Genomic DNA, 23,385 nt, shown 5'->3' with positions numbered 1-23,385 from the left:
ATTTGGCCTAAAAAAAACACAAACAAACAAACAAAAAAAAAGATTCTTTAAAAGAAAATTTTTTGTTTCGATAAAACATATTTTTCTCAATGCACTTAAAAATGACTGCAGACATCAGATATATGGTCTAAAGTGCAACTTTATTGCTGTAATGGTCCTCAGAGTTAAAATGCATATAAACAATCCTAAAATCAAAAGTAAATGCGGGCGCTGCTCATTCAACAAATTTACGCATTAATCCCGGTTTAATGAAATGTGACAAATGCAGAAAAACTGTGGCGAAAACAAAATCTTTTTTTCTTTTTCGCTACAAAATCGATAAATGGCTTAAATCGATTTTTGCCCAGCCCAACCCCACACGCAATTGAAAGTGAACATGACATGTATAAAGTGACATTTGTATTTGTCCTGTTGTATCGTTCCCCGTTTCAGTTACAATCAATCAGACAAAGTTCATTTCCTGTTTCCCTGCGCCGCCTCAACACTGCATGTCATGAAGCAGACACACCCTCTGGCCACCACCCTCCCTCCCTCCCTCCCTCCCTCCCCGTCCCATCCTTTGTCTCACCTCACTCCCACTGACATCCGAAGCAACCTGCACCTTCCTCCCTCCCTCCCTCCCCCCCTCCCTCCCTCCCTCCCTCCCCCACCACCTTTGCTGTCATCCTTTGTTCCCCCGGTCTCTCTCTCACCCTCCGTCGTCTCAAACCCGAGCAGGGGAGCGTGATTGAATTCATCTGCAGTTCTCACTTCAAGTCGTCTGTAGGAGCCTTTTTTTTATTTTTTATTTAGTTTAAAAACTGAGTTTTGTCAAGCTCCATTCAGCAAAACCCATTTATTAGTATTCTAATAACCCCACCGCTGACTTCATGGGGATGACGGGCATGGAGGGGAGCAACGTGTGGTTGCACGCAATACACCTCCGTAGAAATCCATAAACGTTTGGACCCGATTTCCTCAGATCCTGTATAAGTCACCTTAAAGCCAAACAAAGAAAATGTACAGGAAGAGGTGGTGCCATGGTTCTTCTTTTTGGAGGCAGTGTGTGGTCCCGCGGTGTCCAGCATGAAATCATAGTTTACCAGATAAATACGACAACTACGATGTTAGAATTAAGCAATGCCGATGTCATCCGGTGTGTCTTCAGTCCGAGATATTTTAATTCAGAATTCAAATGCTGCCACAATTTCTCACACAAGTCGAGCTTTGGGAGGCAGCGTGATTCACTATAGCGTTCCGTCCAACCTCATTGGCACTCTTCACATTCCAGCTGAGGTTAAAAAGTCAACACACGTCACGTACAATGAATGCAAGCTGCAAACAATGACAGTTGAATGCTTTTGGAGGCAGTGTCAGTCCAGTCCGGCTGATATTGAAGTGTAATTCAACGTCAGTTACCATCAATATCTTTAGTGTAGCAAGCAGAGGCATCCCTCTGCTTTGGGTGGAAGCGTTGAGTCCCTGTAGCGTTCAGTCTGGCTTCAGTTCTACTCTTGAAAATGTTCGTTTCAACAGTACAAGACCTGAAGCTCCAAGATGTCAGAGTTGAGCAGCGCCGCCTTGCTGTTTTTACGTTTTGGTTTGGCGTTAATGATTTTATATAGTGCCCGGAGGCCCGCGGCTGGTAGCTCCGCCTCCTGAGCTCCAACGCAACTCATGTGTTCCTCTGGTCCTCCTTTACTGTCACGTGGTGATGATGTCACACCCCTGCGTCGTTACGTTGGCGTTCACGACCCCCGCCGACATCTGAGCCGTACTCCCTGTCGGGGGGGTCCGCCAACAGATTAGGGTGTGGGTACAATTAGCTGTGGTACCGTTTCACACTGCGCGGTAGAAAACGAGGCTCATGTTGTCGGCGAGAAGCCGCCAGGAGCTTCAGCCTCTCTGTGGATTTACAAACAATTACAAAGTGTTGCGACCTGCTGGTTTTGCTCTTTTGTTAAGCCGAGTTGAGACGCCACAGTGAGGTCGTCGACGACTCGACGGATGAATATCCGCGGTGCGGGACGTGCGAGTTGTCGCGAGTTGACTTTTTGCCGGCGCGGCGTCGGAATCGATGGAACAGGTGTGGCGCCCAACCTGCTGTTGGCATTTCCTCCCCATGCGGCGTCTCCAAATCAGATCAGGACAAGTGGATTAGTGGTGATCCAGACCACAAAGCTGGTGACAGCCGGCCTCAAGCCACCAAGCTTCTCCACCGCTAACGTCCCCCCGGCTCACACTCACTTCCTCCTTCAATCGTTTTTCTCCAACCCCCCCCCCCCCCCCCCCCCCACTTTGTCCTCGGGGAGCGTATCTCCCCGTGTTTCCCAGCCAAATCCAATCATGTTAGCCTCTCCACTCTGGTCCTGGCTGACTAATGCCTTTTCATCTAAAGGGCAGATTTTGCGGAAGAGTCACTGCGCTATCTCATCTCTGAAGCCATTCCTTCTTCTTCCACACTCAGTCGCTGCGTGGCTCCTCCTCCTCCTCCTCCTCCTCCCCCAGGGTTGCTATTCCTCACTCAAAAGCCTTTTCAGATCAGCCTCGGAGCGGCAAGGCCTTGATAAGGTCGCCAGCCACTTGAAGCGTCGTGGTTCTTCATATTTTACCCAGTGGGCTCATCCATCAGTCCCGCCACCTCCAACCTGCTCCTTTCTTTTCTGCTTCTCGTCTGAACTGCTCCTTGAAGTCAAAACTCTCCCGACACTATAAAAGCGTATGCCTATATTCCTCTGATAGACTTTCTGTTTTGAACTTCTGACCTTTCACCTGGTTTTTGATTCAACTGATTTATTGTCATTGAATGTATGAATATTTAATTAAAAATAGGAATTCATGTAAAAAAAAACCTGATTTAATTATTTCACTATTTAATTAATTATTTCATGGTCCAGTGGTGCGCTGCTTCATGAATTTCTTTTATCTGTCAAACTCACCCGTCGTCACAGAAAGCCCTGAATATTCCGCGGGCATCATGTCAGTTTCACTACATTCCAGTCTATTCTCGTGTCTTCAAGACTCTTTCTTTGAGAACGTCTGGATTTTTTTTTGTCACCCTGAATCAGACTTGATATTCTGGCTGGAGCTGCGGCGACGCCATTCTCTGATATCCCAGAATCCCTTGCGGCAAGATGGCAACAGTCGTGAAACATAAACAGTTTTATGGAAACGGCTTCTGGTTTCTCTGTAAACATCTGGACTTTGGTGTGATGGATTTGTGAAACTGCAGGTTGAAATGAGAGGAAATGAGTGTTGATGGTCTGGTTTTATTCTCTGTGCAGAATCACACCTTTATCGGAAGGAGAGTTTAAAGATTCCTTTCTGGTCGACGGAATTTGGGCGGAATTAATTTCCGCGCTAGAGAAAAACAGTCACAGTGAAGGACTTGTTCATTTTGACAACATGACACTAAATTCCAGTTGGTAAACTGAGCTCTAAGTGTTTTTTTTTTCTTTTCATATTGGAAAATATATCAGCAGATAGTTCAAGGTGTTTTTCACTGGGGACTTATTCGTCTCCTGGTCGTCACCCTCATGGAGAAATATATAGGTCAATTTTAAAGTGTGGCGCTATACAGGTTTCTATTGGCTATAATAATAGGAGGAGAATGGGGCGGATGGATGGATCGTATGCAACATCTCCATTGAAAACACTGAACTTTGCACCATAAGACGTCACAACATCGGATGTTTTAAGACGTTTTTATTCTTCGCAGACGCGTCGCAACATAACTTTCATGAAACATTTCTCTCAATCCTTTAAATCGTGCACGCGCAAGGCAACAGCAGCTGAGAAACCTTTACCGTCACCCTCTGGGGATTATAAAAAGGTGGTTCCAATAAATCTGAAGCAATGCAGTAATAAATCGCTGCTCAGAGTTTGTCACCGTACATAAAATTGTGTCATTAACCATCCAGCCAAATCTGAATTGTAAAAGAATCGCACTTATAGGAAAATAGATGTGAAACTCTTGGGATTGGCTGCAGGTTTTCTCAGTGTTGACTAGAAAGTAAAAGTGAATGCATAAACACAATGTCCCAAGTAACAGGCTGAAAATAGAACTTGCCGCTTTAACGTTAAATTATGCATGCGGAGACACTTCCAGTAATTGATGCTGGAAGCTGCTGAGATGGTTGCTGCTTGTTTCATGGAGCAGTAACTGCTAATCTGTTAATTCATTTCTTCTCTGATCAGTGTTTAGCGTGAAGTGATCAGCTGCTGAGGTTCAATGCTAATTGGATTTTGGTCTTCTTCACATTGTTTGGTTGAACTTTAACAAAAACTCTTATTCTCGTACAGACGATGAGCTCTTTTGCAGAACCACCGGAAAACAAACTCAAAACTGAATGATAAATCTACGGATTTTTTTTTTTTTTTTATGTGACTTTGACATCAACATCATTTTTCAAAATAAAATACCATGGCTTAATTGAATAAACTTTGTTAGTTATAAACAGTTTGAACTTATTACACTGGCTGATGGATTCAAACGTCGTCTCCTGAATGTGGCTAAATATGAATAGGCCATTTTTTTTACTGTAAAATTCAAAGAACGTCATCGGAGTGGTTGAGCACCTTTGTTTCCCCTGAATAGTGAAGCTTCAGCTATTGTTACTCCTTGCTCAAAATAACTTCACGCCTGGAAACAACTTATTTTAGCTCTCAGTGAAAACACAAGCAGGAGAAGATGCGTGAATCAATACTTTGCAGAGTCTTCTCGTACTCCCGCTCAGGCCTTTGGAGCCTTTTCACGAACGGGGCAGTGCGGTTAAAGTGGCACGGAAATAAAAACATCATTCCTGCGAAAGGAAAAAAACAAAAAAAACATTTGAGCGTGAGATTCACCGTGGAGCTCGACCGGCGGTGTGTGTTGGTGTTTCCGTGTGCGTCTGGCAGCGCTGCGAGTGGGTGGCGGTGTGTAATTAATCCTTTTGAAAACACTTGAGATAAATGTGCTCTTATCTCTCCCCAGTCACTCTGGCATATTTAGTCAGATAACTACCATCTGTTTTCTTCCTCTGTGCAGCACCGGCAACAAAAACCCCCCAGTGTCTGTAGAACTGAGCGACTCATATCTGTTTTCTTCTCCTCGTGTTGAGTCTATTACCGGCATACTGATGAGTCAGGAGCTGACAAATAATCTGCCCTCTGCTTGTCTGCGAAGGTCATCGATATCCTTCCTATCGCCAGTCATTTCTCACAAAGCCCCAGCTCAACCTTCAGGCTTGCCGCACGTCCATTGTTTGTGTCTCTTCACCTGAAGGACAGGTCTCAGCCCGGGGGGGGGGTTTCTTTTGTGCACGGCCTCAAAACGACTGTAACCAAGCCTCAAACCTGCTCGACTCTCATCGAAGGAGTTCAAAAGTCCCGAGGTGTAAATCTTTGTCATCTTCAGAAATGCAGTCTTTATGAGTCGGTCCGCTTTCGTCAAATAATCTGTATTTGTGAATCGATACGCGGGAGTCCACACTGTTCTCTTTGATATTGTGGTTAGATCACATCCACTCATCCGTTTTCTATATATGGGTTATTTCCTCTGGCTCCTACAGACTATTATTCGTGGACTTTTGTTACAAGATATTTTCAGCGCTTGTAATTCTGCACACATTTTCTGGATCTCTTCACTTTGTTTCTCCCCCCCCCCCCCATAGTTTGGACTCTGTGACAGATCATTTTGCATATTGAATTTTATTCAAATATATTTGCTGCAACTTCGTCAATATGTTTGATGACTTTCTTTGAAAATATGTAAAACGCCTTGGTTTTGATGCATGTGGAGCTTCAGCCCTCATGGACACAAACAAACACACAAGCAATAGATTTTGCAGCGTTCTGATAGAAATGCACATTGAAACATTCGTCTCTCATGCCCCCCTTATTGTATTATTCCTATTTGGTCAAATGTAAAACAAACGCTGCGTGCTGTTTTGCTTGCAGGATGTACAGTTCAGCTTCTCAGTAAATCAGACATGCCGTGCCGAAAATAGCTTTCGCGCTTTTGTCAGCCAACAAGTCGCACTTGATGCTAAAAATAATCATATGAGGAGCATCTTGTGATGCTCAACTCTTATTGCTGCTTTGGGAAACTTTCTGTGGACCGTCTGCGCAGAGTCATACCGATAGTGTGACTTGTCCTTCGCTCCACTTCGGCTTCTGATAACAGAATTGAAAGTCCGAGCCGCACGCATTATGATTTCAATGAATGGAAGTGAATGCTCTGCCCGCCCCCTGGTTTTGTGTTTTGCCCCTGACATCAATCTGCCCTTCCCAACTGGGCCACAGCTGGCCAAACACAGGCAGCCAATCGTCATATTATTATCTGATAAATATTCACATAAAGCCAGCAAAGGAGGTTAAACCCACGACCCGACTGTTATTAGCGCCCCCGCTTTGAATATATTCATCACACCAGCCTTCACTCTTTGACCGCCGACATTTAATAAGTTCATCTTTTGAGGATCCGTTTTCAGAAGCGGTTTGGAGTTCCTGCTCACGTTATCGTGAGAACTGAGCCGTCGGCCAGCTATAGGCAGCAGCCTTTAATTAGCATAGTTGTGCTCCCGGGGATTGTGGTTAGTGCTAGCAATACAAGCACAGTTATACTGAACACCTGTAATGTCTTATGGCGAGCGACTATCTGATTGATGTGCAATCAATTAAAACAAAAAAGAATCTGAGAAACTTTGCCAGAAATCTGCCGACGTTTCATCAAAGCGTTCAGGAGTTATCGCGTTAACAAGAAAGGCGGCTGTACAAATGGACCTGCTGCCCACAAACATAATGCCTCCAGCCTTTCAAAACAAACAAACTGAGCAAAAAAAAGAAAACCAACAGACCACAATTCAGGACCATCTGCTCATGTTTCGCTTCGGGTCTTTGTTGCAGCATTCCGGGCCAAATGCTGCATTTAACATGCAGCCGTGTCTGCTGTGCACTGCTGTAGTGAAGCTGTTTCCCATGTAGCAGCACGACACTCCAAATGAGCCGTGTAATGTCCCCCCTCCTGAAAGGGATGCGCCCCCCCCCCCCCCCGACGAGCCTCCTGAAAGATGCATGAGCGTCGGGTTTTGTTTCAGCCTCGGCTGCGTTGCACGTAACTCCAATCTAATAAAGCGACCTCACTGGAACTTGTTGAGATTAAACGTTGTCGGAACGTGACGCGGGATTTCGCCCGCAGGATGACCAAAACGGTGCTTTCGCCGACGCGGCCGAACGCTTCGTGAAACCTTCCTCCGCGTCCCACGAACTGGTCGAGTCCGGTCACAGTGAGCCGCTCCGTTCGGGAGGCCGAGGCCGTGTAATCGTGTCGAGGCAGATCTTTGTGTTCAGGCTCTCTCTTCCGCGAAGCCTGCCAGGGGGGGGGGGGGGGGGGGGCTTCTGGTGACCCCAGGACAAACCCACGCCGTCCTGTGATTTCCACACCAGCTCCTCGTTTGATCACGATGTCTGCAGATCAAAGAGCCTGAGCACTCAGCCAGTCGAGAGGAAAAGGGGGGGAAAGCTTTCACTCACAAAGCAACACCAGACCAGAATGAGGATGCCACTGGTTTGCACCTTCAGACAGCACTCGTCCCCAGAAGGCTCCATAGAATTTGCTGTTTTATTGCTCAATTTTCCGACTTGACGATCCAGACATTGTATGTGGTGCACCATGTGTAAAATTAACCTTTGACTCGAATTCTGCTTTCAAAGGATGGAGTGAATTTGAAAAAAAAACCCCCCATCAATTTGGATTAACAAATGTATTATATATCACTGCCAAAGATGAACTGTTAAAAAAAAAAAAACGTGAAATCCACCTAACCCTAACCAACCATGTGTTGATGCAATAATATCTACTGAAGATGGATGGAAAGACGGTTGGTCTGTAGTCATTTCACAGTGAAATAGTCTCTCTAGAATACTCCACATATACGTAGTATATGTAGCTTGTTGTGCTTCCATAAGAACTGAAAGCTTTTCTCAAGTGAACACCTCAACATTGCTCCAGTTGTCGTGCGGCAGACTGTATAATGACATTGACCTTTGGGGTTATGCAGATGTTGGTTTCAAACCCTGACAAAGTTTTCTAACATGGATTAATGACCGACGTTGCCGGGATGAAGTCTCAGACTGAGGTGTGAGGCTCGCAATGGTGGACTGGTTCAAAGTCAAGGTGATGTTAAAAAAAAACCCTTGCTAATGGGATAAATTAAGCTGTTTTTCCACTCAAAGACGGACTGTTTAGGTATGTGGCGGTACAGTAACAGTCCATCAACTTCAACTGGATGGGTTTCTGTTGATGTTCCTCGAAAGTGCTGTCGTCTCTCCACTGGCTTCCAGTTCGTTTCAGAATTGATTTTAAACTTCTGTTGTTTGTTTTTAATGATATCAATGGCCTGGGTCCCTCTTACCTGTCTGAAATGTTAACTCTACGTGACCCTGGCAGGGCCCTGCGTTCTCCAGGTCAGCTTCTTTTAGACATTCCAAGGTGGAGATATAAACAATGGGGTGTCGCTCTTTTGCTGTTGCTGCTCCCAGACTGTGGAACAAACTGCCCCCCCGACATTCGCACCACTACTGATCTCGGCTTTTTTAAATCAAAGCTGAAAACCCATTTTTTTTAGATTGGCTTTTAACTCTGTCTAGGGCAGTGTATTATTCTTTATGCTCTGTTGTTATGAATCTCTGGAAGGCTTCCAACAACCTGCAGCACCGCCGCTCCTCCACCAGTCAACCTGTGTTTTATGTATTGTTTTTATGTATTATTCTTGTATTTGTTTCTTAATGTATTGTTTTTATAGCTTTGTTGTAAAGCACTTTGGGTACCACTGGGTTATTGTAAAGGGCTATACAAATAAAATTGGATTGATTGATTGATTGAAAGCCTTCATTTACTGCCCCTTTGAAATGATCTGCATGTCGATGATCGAAATGCCAACGATCAAACTTCATTCAGCTTCTTGACTGTGGTCTTAACATGGAGGTTAGTTATTTGTGTCAAACAAGTCCGATTGGACAAAGTGGCCACTGAGTTACCCTGCAGGCTCCGGGGTTACACAACGATTGGTGCAGGATACTAAAAGAGGCTTGCAAAGGCACCTAAGTGGGTTAGCCATAAGTCTGCATGATATCAGTAACAGGTTGCGGCACCCTGACCCTGGTGGCCCTGGACGAATATCAACAGAGAAGGGGAAACGACCTGGCTGAGGTGATTTATGGCCATTAGGGTTATTAGGTTGGTCAAACCTCTTTTAGCAGGTCTTGAGATGAGCTAATACCCTGGTTTAGCACGTGGCAGAGTTAATAGCAGCAAAACGAACATATGGTGTTTGTGTTGGTGTAGCAGATACACCGATGAGTTTTTAAAATAGTGGAAAGTGTATACACACATACAACTGTCCTTATATGTTGTATTGTCATAAAAGAACCAGACGCATGAGGAAGACGTCTTCATATTTGCCTCAAATTTTAACAAAGATGTGAAAATATGAGGTTAACCACAGTTTGCACGAGTTCCTCAAAGGAGAAAGCTCAGGCTTCAGATCCCTCTTGTGTTTGAGACCAGGAGGCTGATGTCAAATTACAATATCAGGATGAGTCTTGTCAGCAGAATTTCTCCCCAAGTCAACTAATGCCATTCAAGAAGTAATTTAAGATCAGTGAGAGCTCTTTTTGAATCCTAAACTGCGACAACGGGAAGAAAAAGTGACGAAAGTTCGTTGTAGTTTAACAAATGAAAGAAAACTGCTACAGGTCGTCTTGTTACCTGCTGTGTTGTGTAACATGGATTTCATAAAGTTGGGGTTTGACAGTAAGTTTAATTGCATAAATTGCTTTATTGTCTCTCGACACAGAACTGGGGGTGACGACTGTGTGCCGTTGCACATTTAATAATAACTGTTGTTCCATATGGCACCGGCGCCTTCAGGAAATTAATTAATGAAGCTACAAGCGAGTGGAGCTGCGGGTCTAGTGGCTTTCACAAGCAGAGAACAATCTCTGTATTCAAGAAAACTGAGAATCTGGATGCCGTTTTGGTGCATGTCACTTTGATTGTCCCGTCATTTTTTTTTGCTGCATTTCCACTGGTTTTGCGCTACGCAGTGTGGCGAGGCACCGGCGGCGAAGTTTCGGGAGTGTCAGGCTCTCGACCACGATACTGACCGACGGCAAACCTGCCTCACTTACCGACACGAGGCAAAAGACTGATTAACCGGTGATTAAAGATGTAATCTCCATTGCTAATCACACAATGCAAAGTTGTAGAGTTGTCTTATCCCCAGCTTAAAAGGTTCCCTTTGGCCTCTTGTTTGGGTAATACTCATCCGATTTAAGGGATTACACCCTTTAAACACAGGGTTGGGTCAGAATCCCCGGCGTAGGGAGCATTCTAGGGCTTTGGCAGTCATCTTATTAGATCTTCTGTCTCATTCTGCTTGATGAGCTTTCGAGACTTGTATCTTAGCAACCCAGCAGGACGAGGTGGGTCTAGAAGACTGATGGACGGAGGGACGCAATAAGAAGCTCTCTACAGTGAGAGCACTCACTGTTATGCAGTTGTCTCCAATTTGCCTCTTTGTATTACGCCTTGTAATCTTCTCCTTGACGGGGAATATAAACCACGAGAGGTCTTCATGAAGCCAGCTGCTTCTTATGAGGAGTAATCCACTCTCCTTAACCTTTGGAGCAACTAAAAACAAACAGTCGACATTTGATTGGTTTGACAAAACATGAATCACTATCGCTTATTCGTCTAATTTCAGTATAAAAAAAAAAATCATTCATTCAGTGTATTTCAATGGAATGAAAACGGCAAGAATTTGAAAGAAGCAGTGTTTAGTTTAATAGCTGTTTAAATACCTGATCCAGACACAGATTAGCCGGTCAAGAGCTTTGCATGTAATCGAAACTCGTTTTCAATTCACGGGAGCAGCAGCGAGGGAAGACGTCGGCGAGCTGTTTATCTATGCGGCGGCTGCGTTTATGGCTTTTACAGCGGGAAATAAGAGTTCCCCTGTTATGGAAATATTGTTTCTGCATGAAGGCATCCAGCCATTGATGGGTAAATTTGTGACCTTTTTCTCCGTCTTTATCTTAGACATGTGTTGAACACATGAATACAGATTGGCTGCCCGCTGCCGCTCCCATTACTCTCACCTTTATATCCAAAAAAAAAAGCCGCTCGCAGGATGAACATGTCACACTGGTTTTCATTATCCCCGTAAATGCCAGTGCCAATCTTCTGTTGGCACCATGGGAGAGAGATGGTGGGGGGTGGGGGGGGGGGGGGGGGGGGGGCGTGGCAGGTGGGAGGTGTGGGGGATGGGAGAAGGCCGGGCAGTGAAGATTCATCCTAAAAGAGCAAGGCCCCATTGTTGAAGGGACAAAAAAAATCCTTTTTCTTACAAATCTCAATTTTCCTGCCGCTGTCAAACGGTGCAGAAGATAAGCCTGTTGAGACACAACAAGAGCAGAAAATAAGAGCGTTTTCCGGCTCCCCCATGGCCGGACAGCTATTACCTCGCCTTATCTCGGAATCGTCGGATATTACAGAAATGCGCCGCGGCTTCAAAGCAGCATTTATTTCCTTAAAAGATCAAACGTTTTCAATTCATTGGTTTTGCGACTTCCTCCTGAGGGATGGGTGGAAATAAAATAACGTCGAATGAAGGGCAAATGCAGATTGAATAAACTGTGACAGAAACAAATGTTACAGTGAGGTTTTGCGGGGAGTTATTGTGAGGATTCACTTTTGTGGGGTAATGAAGGATAAACATTGATATTTCAAGTAGAATAAGTGAGGAAGTTGTAAATTCCACCACCCTTGAACACTGAATACTCTAAATATTGTATATATTACTGCTGCTGCTACTATGTGTATTTTTCCCCATCTTAAGTGTTTACATTTTTATGTGTATGTATATTTTTTTATCTAATTTTCTATTTATATATACATAGTCTGTTTCTCCGCGTGTAACTATGTTGTCTTTAACTATTTGGTGCAATGTGAAACTGCTGGTGTGACGACAAATTTTGCCATAGAGGATTTAATCTGATCAAATACTTCAGTCCATGCAAGTAAAATATATGATACCAAACGGACATTCTAAGATTTAGTTACTCCATCTAGTGGGAAATGCTGAGGAAACATGGGTACGAGGTTTACAAACCAAAATGACATTGTGAGGTTGAAAGGCCAAAACATTCAGGTAAATTTAGAAACAAAAAGGTTTGGTAAAGGTTCCATTTTGTAGGTTTAGGCAATAAATCAAATGAGGTGTAGGTAACATATTTAACATATATAGGAACCATGGTTTTAAGCAGCAAGTCTAAACGAGCCTTTCCAAGATGCTAAGGAATTATATCTGCAGAATCCACACAGGAGGTATTAATTCTATAGACCTATGTCTAATTTTTACTTTTAGAAATTATACTTGTTGGAATATATGTACATCATTCATGTTTTTCATTGACGAATGAAATATTTTTTGCTGTGAAACTGTTGACTTTGATACAAGTATTGACAATCATGCTTGTACCGGTACAGGGAGAAACCATTACCAATTAAAAGAAGCCATTAGCTTCAAAGAAAAAAACAGACCATTTAAACAAAGCAAGAAAGGATATAGGATACATCAGCAATCATTCCCGGGAGAATAGGAACTATATTACTGTTATGAAGAAAAATCTACACGTCAAACGTCACAATGTCGTATTTAGTAGTCCAGAATGCATTAGAATTACCATTTTCAAGGTCTTTTTTTTTCACAGGTCTTAGGTTGAATTTGAACTTGGTTTGAATCTGGTTTGGTTTTAGGCCCCAAGTCTGATTGATTTTTTTGTGGTAAAGAAACCGACTCTGCAATCGGTATTAAACAAGTACTTGAGGTTGAGGGTGTTTTTTTTTGCTTGGTTGAGATTTGGTACTTAAAGGACGTGGGGCTGTGGTCGGCCATATCTCCAGGCTCTGTTGGCGGAGTTGTGTCTCTCCTCGACGGAGACGATGTAGGTCAGCATGAGCACCGTCTCCCTCCGTCAGCTCCGACTCTCATCACCGCCGCTCTTCGACCGGGCTAACAGCACTTTTGGTTCATGTAATTACAAAAATCAGTTTACAAAGGTTTTTCCATGTTGTCACTGACATTAAACTCCACGATAAAATAAGCATCGTTATTGACAAATGTCGTTGTTCCTGTGCCGCCGTCCTCTTTTCCAGTCACATTACTTGGCGACCGCGGCTGTCTCTTGTGTCTGGGACAGTTTCTTGCTGCCTCTATTGATCTGTATTGATCCGAGCCCCGGCAGCTGTGAGCTAATTCAGACCGCTGCTTCACCCGTTGACATTTTCATTGCTGTATCTCAGCTTTATTGAGTGAAACTGTAAAGCGGCTTTTCGTGCAGCCTTGAGTTCGCAATAAATTACTGCCGGGTCTTGTCATGACAGACCATTTTATTTTTTAGTGGCTGATTTTATGATTTTGAGTTTATTTAGTCTGACAAATTGCAGCATTTGCCATATATTTGTTGTGTATATATTTTTTTTAAATAGTTGAAATTGTGCTTTTTATAGATGCATTCATTATACGACAACCCACATGGTGAATCTAATGTTTTTTAGCTATTGACTGCATGCAACAGGACACAATTTCATGTTAATCATTACAATTTATACTTTGTTTGTTCTTTTCTACAAAGTTTCATGGATCACATATACACGCACTCTATTACACATCTATAAACACATCTATACAACACAAAATAACATTTTACCCATGAAATATGTGGGATTTCCTTTCCAGTCCAGTCCAGCTGCTTGGATCGTTAGGTTTGAGCTTTTTAAGATCCCTTTTTAGTTTTTCTTTTTTTTTAGAGGAATGAGGAATCTTTGCTCCAAGAAAAAGACGTTGTCAGTTTCCTTTTGGTTTGAAGATTCTCGATTTACTCTGTTTTATTCAAGGAACTAACCTCAATGATGTTGACTCTTGAAGTGTCGTCTGTTAGCAGATCAGACTGACTAACTGGGTCAAAATATCTCTTTAATATGTTTTCACATGGGCCGGTGGTGCAGTGGTTAGCGCTCTCACCTCAAAGTGAGGAGTTCCTGGGTTTAATTGCCGGCCGGGCTTCGCTGTGTGGAGTTTTGCATGTTGAAGATGTATGGATGCATCCACATCACCAGACTTGTCTCGGGTTGGTCCTCTCCTCCTGGCTCCAAACCCAGGTTTTAGTCTCGAGCTGAACTTGATTAAAACTTTGGGATGGTTTGGCGACGTCCCTCCATTCATATAAATCCGTGAAGCAAACGCAGACGGCAGTGGAGAGGACAAACGCTTTTAACTGGTCGGGTGAGAGGATAGTGAGAGAGGAAAGAGTCAGACTGAGAGCGACAGACACGTTGACATCAGACTGCAAGCTAATCCAGATGCAGCCGACTTAATGGGGCCAGGAAGATCGGAAACATCCAGCTCTACGGTCAGAGATCCTGCAGGATGGCACAGAGTCCAGGGAGCACAGTCACTATAACTCAGCTGTTACTTTATTGGGAGCTTATGAATGGATTCCGTGGTTCCACAACAATAATACTAATTGTCTAACTCAGTGATGGAAATTCTGATATATTCAAACGTTATTGACATATTAGAAATAACTGTCAACATAAAAAAAACAACTATCAAGCATAGAATCACTCTTTTTGACAGGGAAAGGCGATGACATTGCTTTGACAATGGACATTTCCCCCTCTGCCTCTAAACACTAGCAGGTGCCTGTGAGCCTGAGCTCAGGGCAGCAAAACACCGACTTTACAACTTTGAATCTTTCAGAAGGCAGAACTGTTGCTAAAGTCACGTGTGTAAAAAAAAACAAAAACAAAAACATCCAATTGTGAAACTGCTTGACTCATAACTGGTGAGTTGTTTGTATTTTCAGGATTTGAAGCTGAAAACAGACTTTTCAATTATAAGTATCATTGTACACATTGATAAAAAATTTTACACGTACAAATTCTAGATTGACAGATTTTTTTACACATTTAAATACCTAAATACAGACAGACAAATTACGAGACAACAACCTCCGACTTTGGACAGACAGATTGAAACAGACTCTCCGTACGCATTGACAAATAGTTTTGCGACAATAATTTCCCCGTAAAAGAGGCTGCCGGGTGAATATTTAGCCAATCAAACTGAGAATAGGCTGCACAAAAAGTTAACTTTACGATTATTTAAAGTTGTTCATGGCCTATTATGGCATTGGTAAACGGCTTTAAATACTCAATGGTCTTGTGCAGTCCGGCATAAAAAAAAAAACCCAAAACAAAGTTATTTTATTGTTAGCTGTGTTGTACAGTGAGACTCAAGGTGAGAACGTTAACATGCAACGTCTTAGTGTAGAAGGTCTCGAAAAAGGTGTGGAAGGTTTTGTTTGTACTCGCAGCACTTTGAACAAGGATTTTGCTCTGAAAGTTGACTCTCACTGATAATTGCAGCCTCGTGAATCCAGAGGAAGAGCAAATCCAGCATTGAAAGAATGTCATTTACCACTAAGTGTGAGATTGTGAGGACGTTATTGATGTACTGGGTGAAGCACTCGGGTTACTCGATGCTGAGAGGCTGAGATGTTGACTTTAGAGGCACTCCAAACACTGAATAACAGATTTTTTAGGGTTTTTTTCTCCCTGAGAAGCAAACACAACGAAAGATTGTTGCTTTCATGGACTTTTTGCTTCCTGGAATTAAATCCTTATGGCCATATTTGCTAATTACAGATCAATTCAGTTCAATGTCTTAAGTCTTGGGTTGTTGTCCATGAAACTACAAAGTTACTTGCTTTCATGAGATTCTATACTTCCTTCACTTCCCCCCCAAAATTAACGCCCATACTCACAATCTGTGTTTTTAAAAGTGTTCTTCACTTCTTCCACATCAATTTTTTTTAGATAGATAGAACATAAAGATGGCTTGTATCTTGGACCTTTTGCTAAAGTGTGTGTGTTCCTCCCCTCTCCAGGTCCGTGGGGTCGCTGTATGGGAAGCGAGTGCGGTCCCGGCGGCAGCCAGAGCCGGGCGGTGTGGTGCGCCCACTCCGAGGGCTGGACGACGCTGCACACCAACTGCGACCAGGCCGAACGGCCGGACAACCAGCAGGGCTGCTTCAGGGTGTGCGACTGGCATAAGGACCTGTACGACTGGCAGCTGGGCGCCTGGAACCAGTGCCTCCCCGTGTCGATGCGCAGTGCCGGCGTGCAGCGGCCGGCCGTGTGCACCCGAGGAGAGGAGGGCATCCAGACCCGCGAGGTGGGCTGCGTTCAGAAAGCGAACGGCGAGCCCGCCGAGGACGCCATCTGCGAGTACTTCGAGCCGAAGCCCCGCCTGGAGCAGGCCTGCCTGATCCCGTGCCCCCAGGACTGTGTCGTGTCCGAGTTCAGCCCGTGGACGCCCTGTTCTAAAACCTGCGGGATGGGCCTGCAGAACCGGATCCGTTTCGTCCTGGCCCCGCCGCTGTTCGGCGGCGCGGCTTGTCCCAACCTGACCGAGTTTCAGACGTGCCAGCCCGCGGTGTGCGAGGGAGAGGAAAGCCTCTACAGCCTCAGGGTGGGACCGTGGGGCCTTTGCTCGGTCCCGCTGCCACGACAGACCAGACAAGCCGACAAGGCACCTCGGGACGGCGACAGACGATCCAGGGAGGGTGGTAAACCTTCCAGAGAGGGTGACAAACAATCCAGAGAGGGTGAGAAACAACCGAAAGACAGCGAAAAACCAGCGAGAGACAGACAGTCAAAAGGACGAGACAGGCAGCCCAGGGAGGACGACAAACTGCTCAAGGAAGGAGACAAGCCGCCAAAGAATAAAGCATCCAGGGATGGAAACGGCAGGAAACTGGGCAGAGCGAATAGGAAACAGGCGGACGGGCCGTTGAAACAGGCAGACCGACCCAAACGACAGAAAAAAGCTAAGAACAAGGAGAAAAGGGAGAAAATGAGAGAGAAGGTGAGGGAGAGGTTAAGGGAGAGAGGCAAGGTGAAGGATCCGGAGACCAGAGAGCTCATCAAGAAGAAGAGGACCAGAAACCGGCAAAATCGCCCCGGAGGGAAGTTGGGCGATATCCAGGTTGGATACCAGACAAGAGAAGTGTCCTGTGTGCACAAGAGCGGGACTGATGAAGCTCTCAGGTAAGGACGACCACAATATCTTCTTTATTTGTTTTACCTCCTGTTGGCCGCAGTTGATTATTATGTTGTTTTTGTTTTGTCTTTCGGTTTGATGAGGGTTGTGTGAATAGCATAGTGATTCCCCTCAGGAGAAAGAGGTGTGCAGTCGCACGTCCAGTTAACAAAATTAAACACATGTCAGTTTTGAGGTTGTTAAATATTTTTAGGTATCCTGCTGTGGCGGGCTGAGGACAACAGCCCTGGGATAGTTATCGTTTACACAAGTATTGTCACGGTTCTCGCTCTTTAAAGCCCCGTTTACACCGCAACGTTTCACGTGACAACAACTAAACCGTTAATAAAAAAGAAGTGTTTACAGGCTCTGTAGCCTCCGAGAGGGAAAAGCAACCATGAAAGAATCTTTCCGCCTTGGGAGCCGGTATAAAAGCTTCACGATACAGTGGATCCGCACACCGGTGAAGAAAGTTTTGCAGATGCACTCTTTTCTTTGTCGTGTAAACTTGAAGACACTTCCTGGGTCCATGTTTACGTAACAATATTGTCTTTGGGAATTACTGAGGCCACAATGGCGGCAGGGCACATGGGAAGAGTTTTCTCGTGCGAATCGTCCAATAGGGTCGAGATTGGTCGAGGTGTCAGATTAGAATCGAGGACTGACATGTTGGGGATTTCTCCAAAGTCCTTCGTGCCTCAAACGTGTCAAAGACACTTAATAGAGAGCACATGTGAGCCGCAGGCCGCTGGTTTTCCAGGGTTAGGATTATCGTGCAACAGTCTATGACATGGATTAACAGTCACAAAATCATAATGGTGTCTCTGTGACGTCCTGCAATCCTCGACCTTATAGCGCCAAAATCTCTTTAAAATGGATCAACTTTAATCAGGCGGAATAAAAGATTTGAATCGGACTCGGGGATTCATAACTGACTCGCGAACGGTTTTGACACTTTCCATTCTTCATTTTTATGTTCTTCGGTTTCCTTGACAGTTGAAAAAGTGCTGGATCATTTGTTTAGACTTCTGTCATATAGTGTAAATTCCTGTAACTCTTTGCCTGTAAAATATCAAATTACAGAGTTTAAAAAACCCCAAACAAAAACACTATAATAAACACAAATCTGACTTAGATTTTATTTTATTTTACCTTAGTATGTAAGGTAAGGGTCTTGCTCTGGAGGAATTGAGACATGTCGACATTTCAGAGATAAAATTGTGGCCACATTCAAACATTCACATTTTGCACAATTGATTGATTGATTGATTAACAATGGCATGTGTGCTGTAGCTTGTGATACAATGTAAAGTCTTAAAACATGTAAGTCTGTAAAAAAATCTAATTACAATTTTTTATTAGCACTTCTACCCATAAATCTGACTTAACTTTTACCTTTTCACATTTGTCCTTCTCACTTGTCCAGTGGTTGTACGGCTCCTTCTGCTTCTTCCTTTGACTTTATGTGCATCAGCTGGTCCAGATGTGCCACTTCCAGATGATTTCTGGATGCCATTTTGATACGATTCATTAAACTAAATCCTCTTTCACAATCTGCGCTGGAAGCTTTGGCTTCACTGCACGTTTTGCAGAGCAGACCTTTCTCGCTCGAAAAAAAAAAAAAAAAAAATCCACTTGTCCTTCTGTTTACACAAACTCTGACAACCAGTCCATCTTCAAAGAACCGCATTTCTTTTTTTCTTTTTTTTTTACCACGGCTTGGCGAGTGGATGTGCCATTTCGCCATGATAAGGGGGTTCAACATTTGCGCCACTATTGTTACCTCGCTAAGCTGCACGGCGCCACAGCGCTTATGGGCAAGGCAGGTACACAATCACCATCAGTGCCACGATTGGCTGCGTAGCGCAAGTGAACCGTGTCGTATCACTGGCTGGACACTCGCTGACTTATACTGCAAAATGGTGCAGGAAGAAAATGTTGTCGGTCTAATTAATTTATAGTTTGTGTTGGACTTTATTTTGAGTCTCTTGTGTGCTGGGAATGTGCAAACGCTGCACGATCGCGCTTCTTAGAGGCAACATTGCTTAGGACATGTTTGTGCCAAGCTTTTATATATTACCGAAGCAATCCTCAGCTCGGGATGGTAAAGTACCACAACAATAATCCCATGAGCGTATGTAGGCCGGCGGAGAGGATTGCTGTCAAAGTTATAAAGCCTCTGTCATATAACATGTCATTTATATGTCGTATGACAGGTTTTCTATTCATCATCCCGTCTTTCATCTCATTGACGATGCTTTAGACAAACGGTGTGCTGACCCCTCCCTGTTCGCCGGGTTGTGTCAAGGGAACTCGCCGGAACGTCTGACGCCGTCATGCTGAAACAGAAAACCTCCTCTGATGCTTTCAATCTGCCAACTGATGTGTTTATGAAGCTCCAGTCTGTTCTCGCGGTGTGCAAACTCTCCACAGAAAGCAGGAAATCACACAATCCCAGGCACACGGCCCAATGTGAACACCCCCCCCCCCTAAAAAAAAAAAACCCCAACAACTAACAACTTCGAATTTGATATCATGCACATAATTACAGCAAAAACATATTACTTTGTGAAACTGTACATCTGCTCCGATTGAATAAACGCTTTCGGACTGTTAAAATACATTCAATCAGATCTTAACATGAGGAGATCTTGTTCTCGGTTCGCTGAGACTTGTGCTGACGACACATGAACTCGAAGGCAAACTGAAAGTGTTGTACATGACACTGCACAAGACATGGCTGTAGAGGCAGCTGCAGCTGATAATAACTCTCTATCAGAAAGGATCAATGATATTAACAATTTGTAATTCAAGAGGCAGAGGTGGCAGATTTGGATTAATTTGGATGTGAGCAGACAGATTTGACAGTAAAGCTTTAACTTATTCATACAGTCGTAGAATCACTTGTGCACATTTGTCAACTTGTGTGTAAGTAAATGAGACTTTTGCGTTAATATTTGTCCATCTGCACTTGCACAAATGGCACACACACACACACACACACTTTATATTTGTTTGTTTAGATTATTTCTGTCACATCTCAGCCACTGACATGAGAATCGTAACTTGCAGAAAAGGAAATATGTCTGACAACAGACAGGAAAAAGGACCAAAACACTTTAATTGTCATTTTTTGTTATTCGGGAAATAATAATTAAACTGTCGATATTAATCTATTCTATTAAAAGAATGTGCCCTAAAACACACAGACGTCCTTGAGGATGTTTCAATTTGTACAGACTTCAAGTTACACTTAAAGATGTACAATTTCTCAACACGACTTCCTGAATATACATCATTTTCAAACGTTACGGCCGCTTTGAATGTTATTGATCGCGTTCGCGTACAGAAGACCTGAAGTGGACACAAAATGATTACAGCAGCAGAATGAGATTTATTCAAACATTGACAGTGTCCTTCTCCAACGAGGTCAGTGTCCACGTGGCGCCCGAGAGCCGCGCTCTTTGTCGGAGGAAGAATGGCCTCATTCTGTCTGGATGTGCCTGCCGCACGGCGAAAGAGGCCACTGAGCACCGTCTATCACGTCCTGAGAAAGTCCAGGCTTGTGTGATTCATCCGCTTTTTCAAGTCCACCGAAAGATCGGGAGGCATAAATCATTCAGACGTCGAGCAAACTGCCAATCGCCGTCCAGCTCTTCGAGCGATACCGCGTTTGCGCGAGGCGCGCTGGGATTAATATACTACTCTGGATTATTAACCCCTGAGTTGGCCAATATCGCCGCTCGCCTGCAGCCCCATGCAGATGGCTGAAAGCTCCAAAGAGGCTTAGCTGAAAGTGATGACCGTATTAATGTTGGAACCAGTCCAGGATCAACTTTATTTACAGTAGGACACGTCGGCAGGGAGTTTTTGGTTTTGTGGAATGGTTGAAACTGCTAATTGTCCCCAAGAAGGAGGCTTTCAAATCCTCAGGAATCTCGACGACTGAAAAAATCAAAGAAAAATGTTATTGTATCAGCATCTCATCTAATCACATCTTTTAATTAAAATGTCATCGTATCATTTTATCAGACATAAAAATATGGTAAACCAAAATGGATTTAGGTGCTCCAAACAAGAAAAACAAAGATGGTCGTTTGAATTCCTTCATCTTCATTTTACAATGTCCCTGTGACCGCTGTGACCTTTGACCCCCAACCTCTAACAAGGATAATGAAGTCAGCACATCACGGGAGGACAGGGAATTGAGAACAGAACATTTTGGTATTGGTTTGACAGGAATTGGATTAAAACTGACCGTGTCATGATGAAAACACTCTTTTGATCTTTTCGTGACCGAGACCTTGACCTTTGACCCAATCGCCCTCAAAATGCAATGGAACCATCCTCGGATAGGGACAAATCATCCCTGAACATTTCATTCAATTCAGGTCAGTAGTTTGTGCAAAAAGTTAAAATACATACATACATTCATACCAATAAATAAATACATGTGGACAAACGCATAACCTTTGCTCCAACTGTCATTTGCGAAAGTAAGAAAACAAAAAGCGTTTTTCCAACCGCATCAAATAAAAATGGCAAACTACATAAAAGTGCTTGATAAAACAGTACAATTGAATTAAAAAAATGTTTTTTTTAAATCTCCTAAACCTGAAACATGCAGTCCGTTGGTTTCACAGGCGGCTTTTCAAATGAAATCTATCATTTGATGTGTTTTGTCTCGTCTGCGGAGAGAGTAGCTCCAATTATAATGAGGTGGGAATACATTTGATCTCTGCTGTTGTGAATCTGCGTAACACAGTGAATGTCAAAGTCCTGCAGCTGGTGAGTCCAGGCGTCATGACGAGGATTCGTGAGCTCATGAGCAGAACAGAAGTAAAAGTTAATATACCTGATTATTTGAGCTAAAACATGCTTTTTGTTATGGAAGTGCTTGTAAAAATTCTATATATAAAAAAAAAGATTCCAATATAAAACAACGTTTAGCACCAGCAGTTTAATAATGCTTGCAGACGCCATATAAAGACTTGCACATTTAAAAAAAGAACTTGTAACGAGCACGAGCATTAACATCGCCAGTGAAGTCCTGAATAATGATATAGTATAATAAGAATGATTGGACATGAAAGAAAACCAATGTTAGGCTGAAGGTTATGGATAACAAGGTCTCCATTAGAGTAAGTGTATTCATATATAGTCCCTTTTTACATTTTATTCTCTTGTCTGTAGACACTGGATGGGAACTAATGCACATCCGTTTCGTTTATTTCAGCGTATAACACTGTAAACATGTCCTTTAGTATTTAGTTTGGTAAATTAAAAAGTGAAATAAAAACAAAATTCGACAGTGATTAGCGTGTAGATCCATTTTTAAGTGGTTAAATACGACGACGAAATCATGAGGAGAGAAAGAAGAATGAGAATGAGGTAAAAACGAGAGCTCAGCTTTTAACAGTAACAGGTCTGGTGTGGGGAAAAAAAACTAAATCAGAATTGGTGCTTTCACACGGCCATAAAACAGGTCAGATATGAGTTATTGGTGAGTAAAAAAAAAAAAAAAAAATCAGAATTGGGTTGCTTTTCCCTGCAGTGTGAACGAGGCCTGAGAGATCAATTCAGACCTCGTTTCCACAACAGTTTATATCATGGATCTGTGAATTTGGGAAAGTTCCTGTCATAATGTACTTTATATGGTTTTAAAAGAAAAATAAAAGCGCGCATAGCCTGTTATGTTCTAAGTTAATTCATCTCATGAAAGACACACCACAAGAAGGAAAACAAACAAAAAAGTGAAAATCCCCAATGACAGCATGTTTCAAGGAGACGAGTCGCGGGTCCTGGCTGGAAGAGAGGAATTTAAACCTCATCATGATAAAAAAAATAAAATAAAAAGAGAAGAAAGCAACTGAAAGAACGAACAGTGTTGATTTGATGTGAAGCATTTGAAGGCGGCTGCTGGAGAAGCTGCAAGGCAGAGACAAACAGCGTCATTATTCCTGATGGCCCATCGGCCTCCACAACACAAACGTCTTTGAACCGTCTTCAAACCAGACGGCGGCGCCGTGAAGCCGCCACTGTAAACACAAATAAGTTGTTAGGGTTTGTAATGAACGGTGTTCAAACACACACACAGTATACCACAAAGACCGACAAGTTCCCTCGGACACGTCGCTGCAAATCAATACTCTTTCACGTCGGTGTAATCCCTGCCCAGCGCTCACTTTGAGTACAGTTTACTAATCCACTGTGATCGCCGAGAGCTAACAAAAGAAAGAAAAAAAAAAAAATGTTC

The 23,385-nt window shown here is 43.4% G+C and overlaps 1 protein-coding gene across 1 annotated transcript in view; it reads left to right on the top strand.

The window, feature by feature from the left end:
- Positions 1-23,385, top strand: part of LOC308144616 (thrombospondin type-1 domain-containing protein 7A-like) — a gene marked incomplete at both ends in the record, with an annotated part of 134,624 nt that overhangs the window by 41,868 nt on the left and 69,371 nt on the right. The window contains one exon of the mRNA XM_080515779.1: positions 15,976-17,137. Within this exon, the coding sequence (XP_080371905.1) occupies positions 15,976-17,137 (1,162 nt within the window). The remainder of the gene's footprint in view (positions 1-15,975; positions 17,138-23,385) is intronic.

The sequence above is a fragment of the Blennius ocellaris genome (genome assembly GCF_963422515.1).
Source record: "Blennius ocellaris genome assembly, chromosome: 20".
NCBI lineage: Eukaryota > Metazoa > Chordata > Actinopteri > Blenniiformes > Blenniidae > Blennius > Blennius ocellaris.
This window is presented reverse-complemented; position numbering and strand designations above follow the sequence as displayed.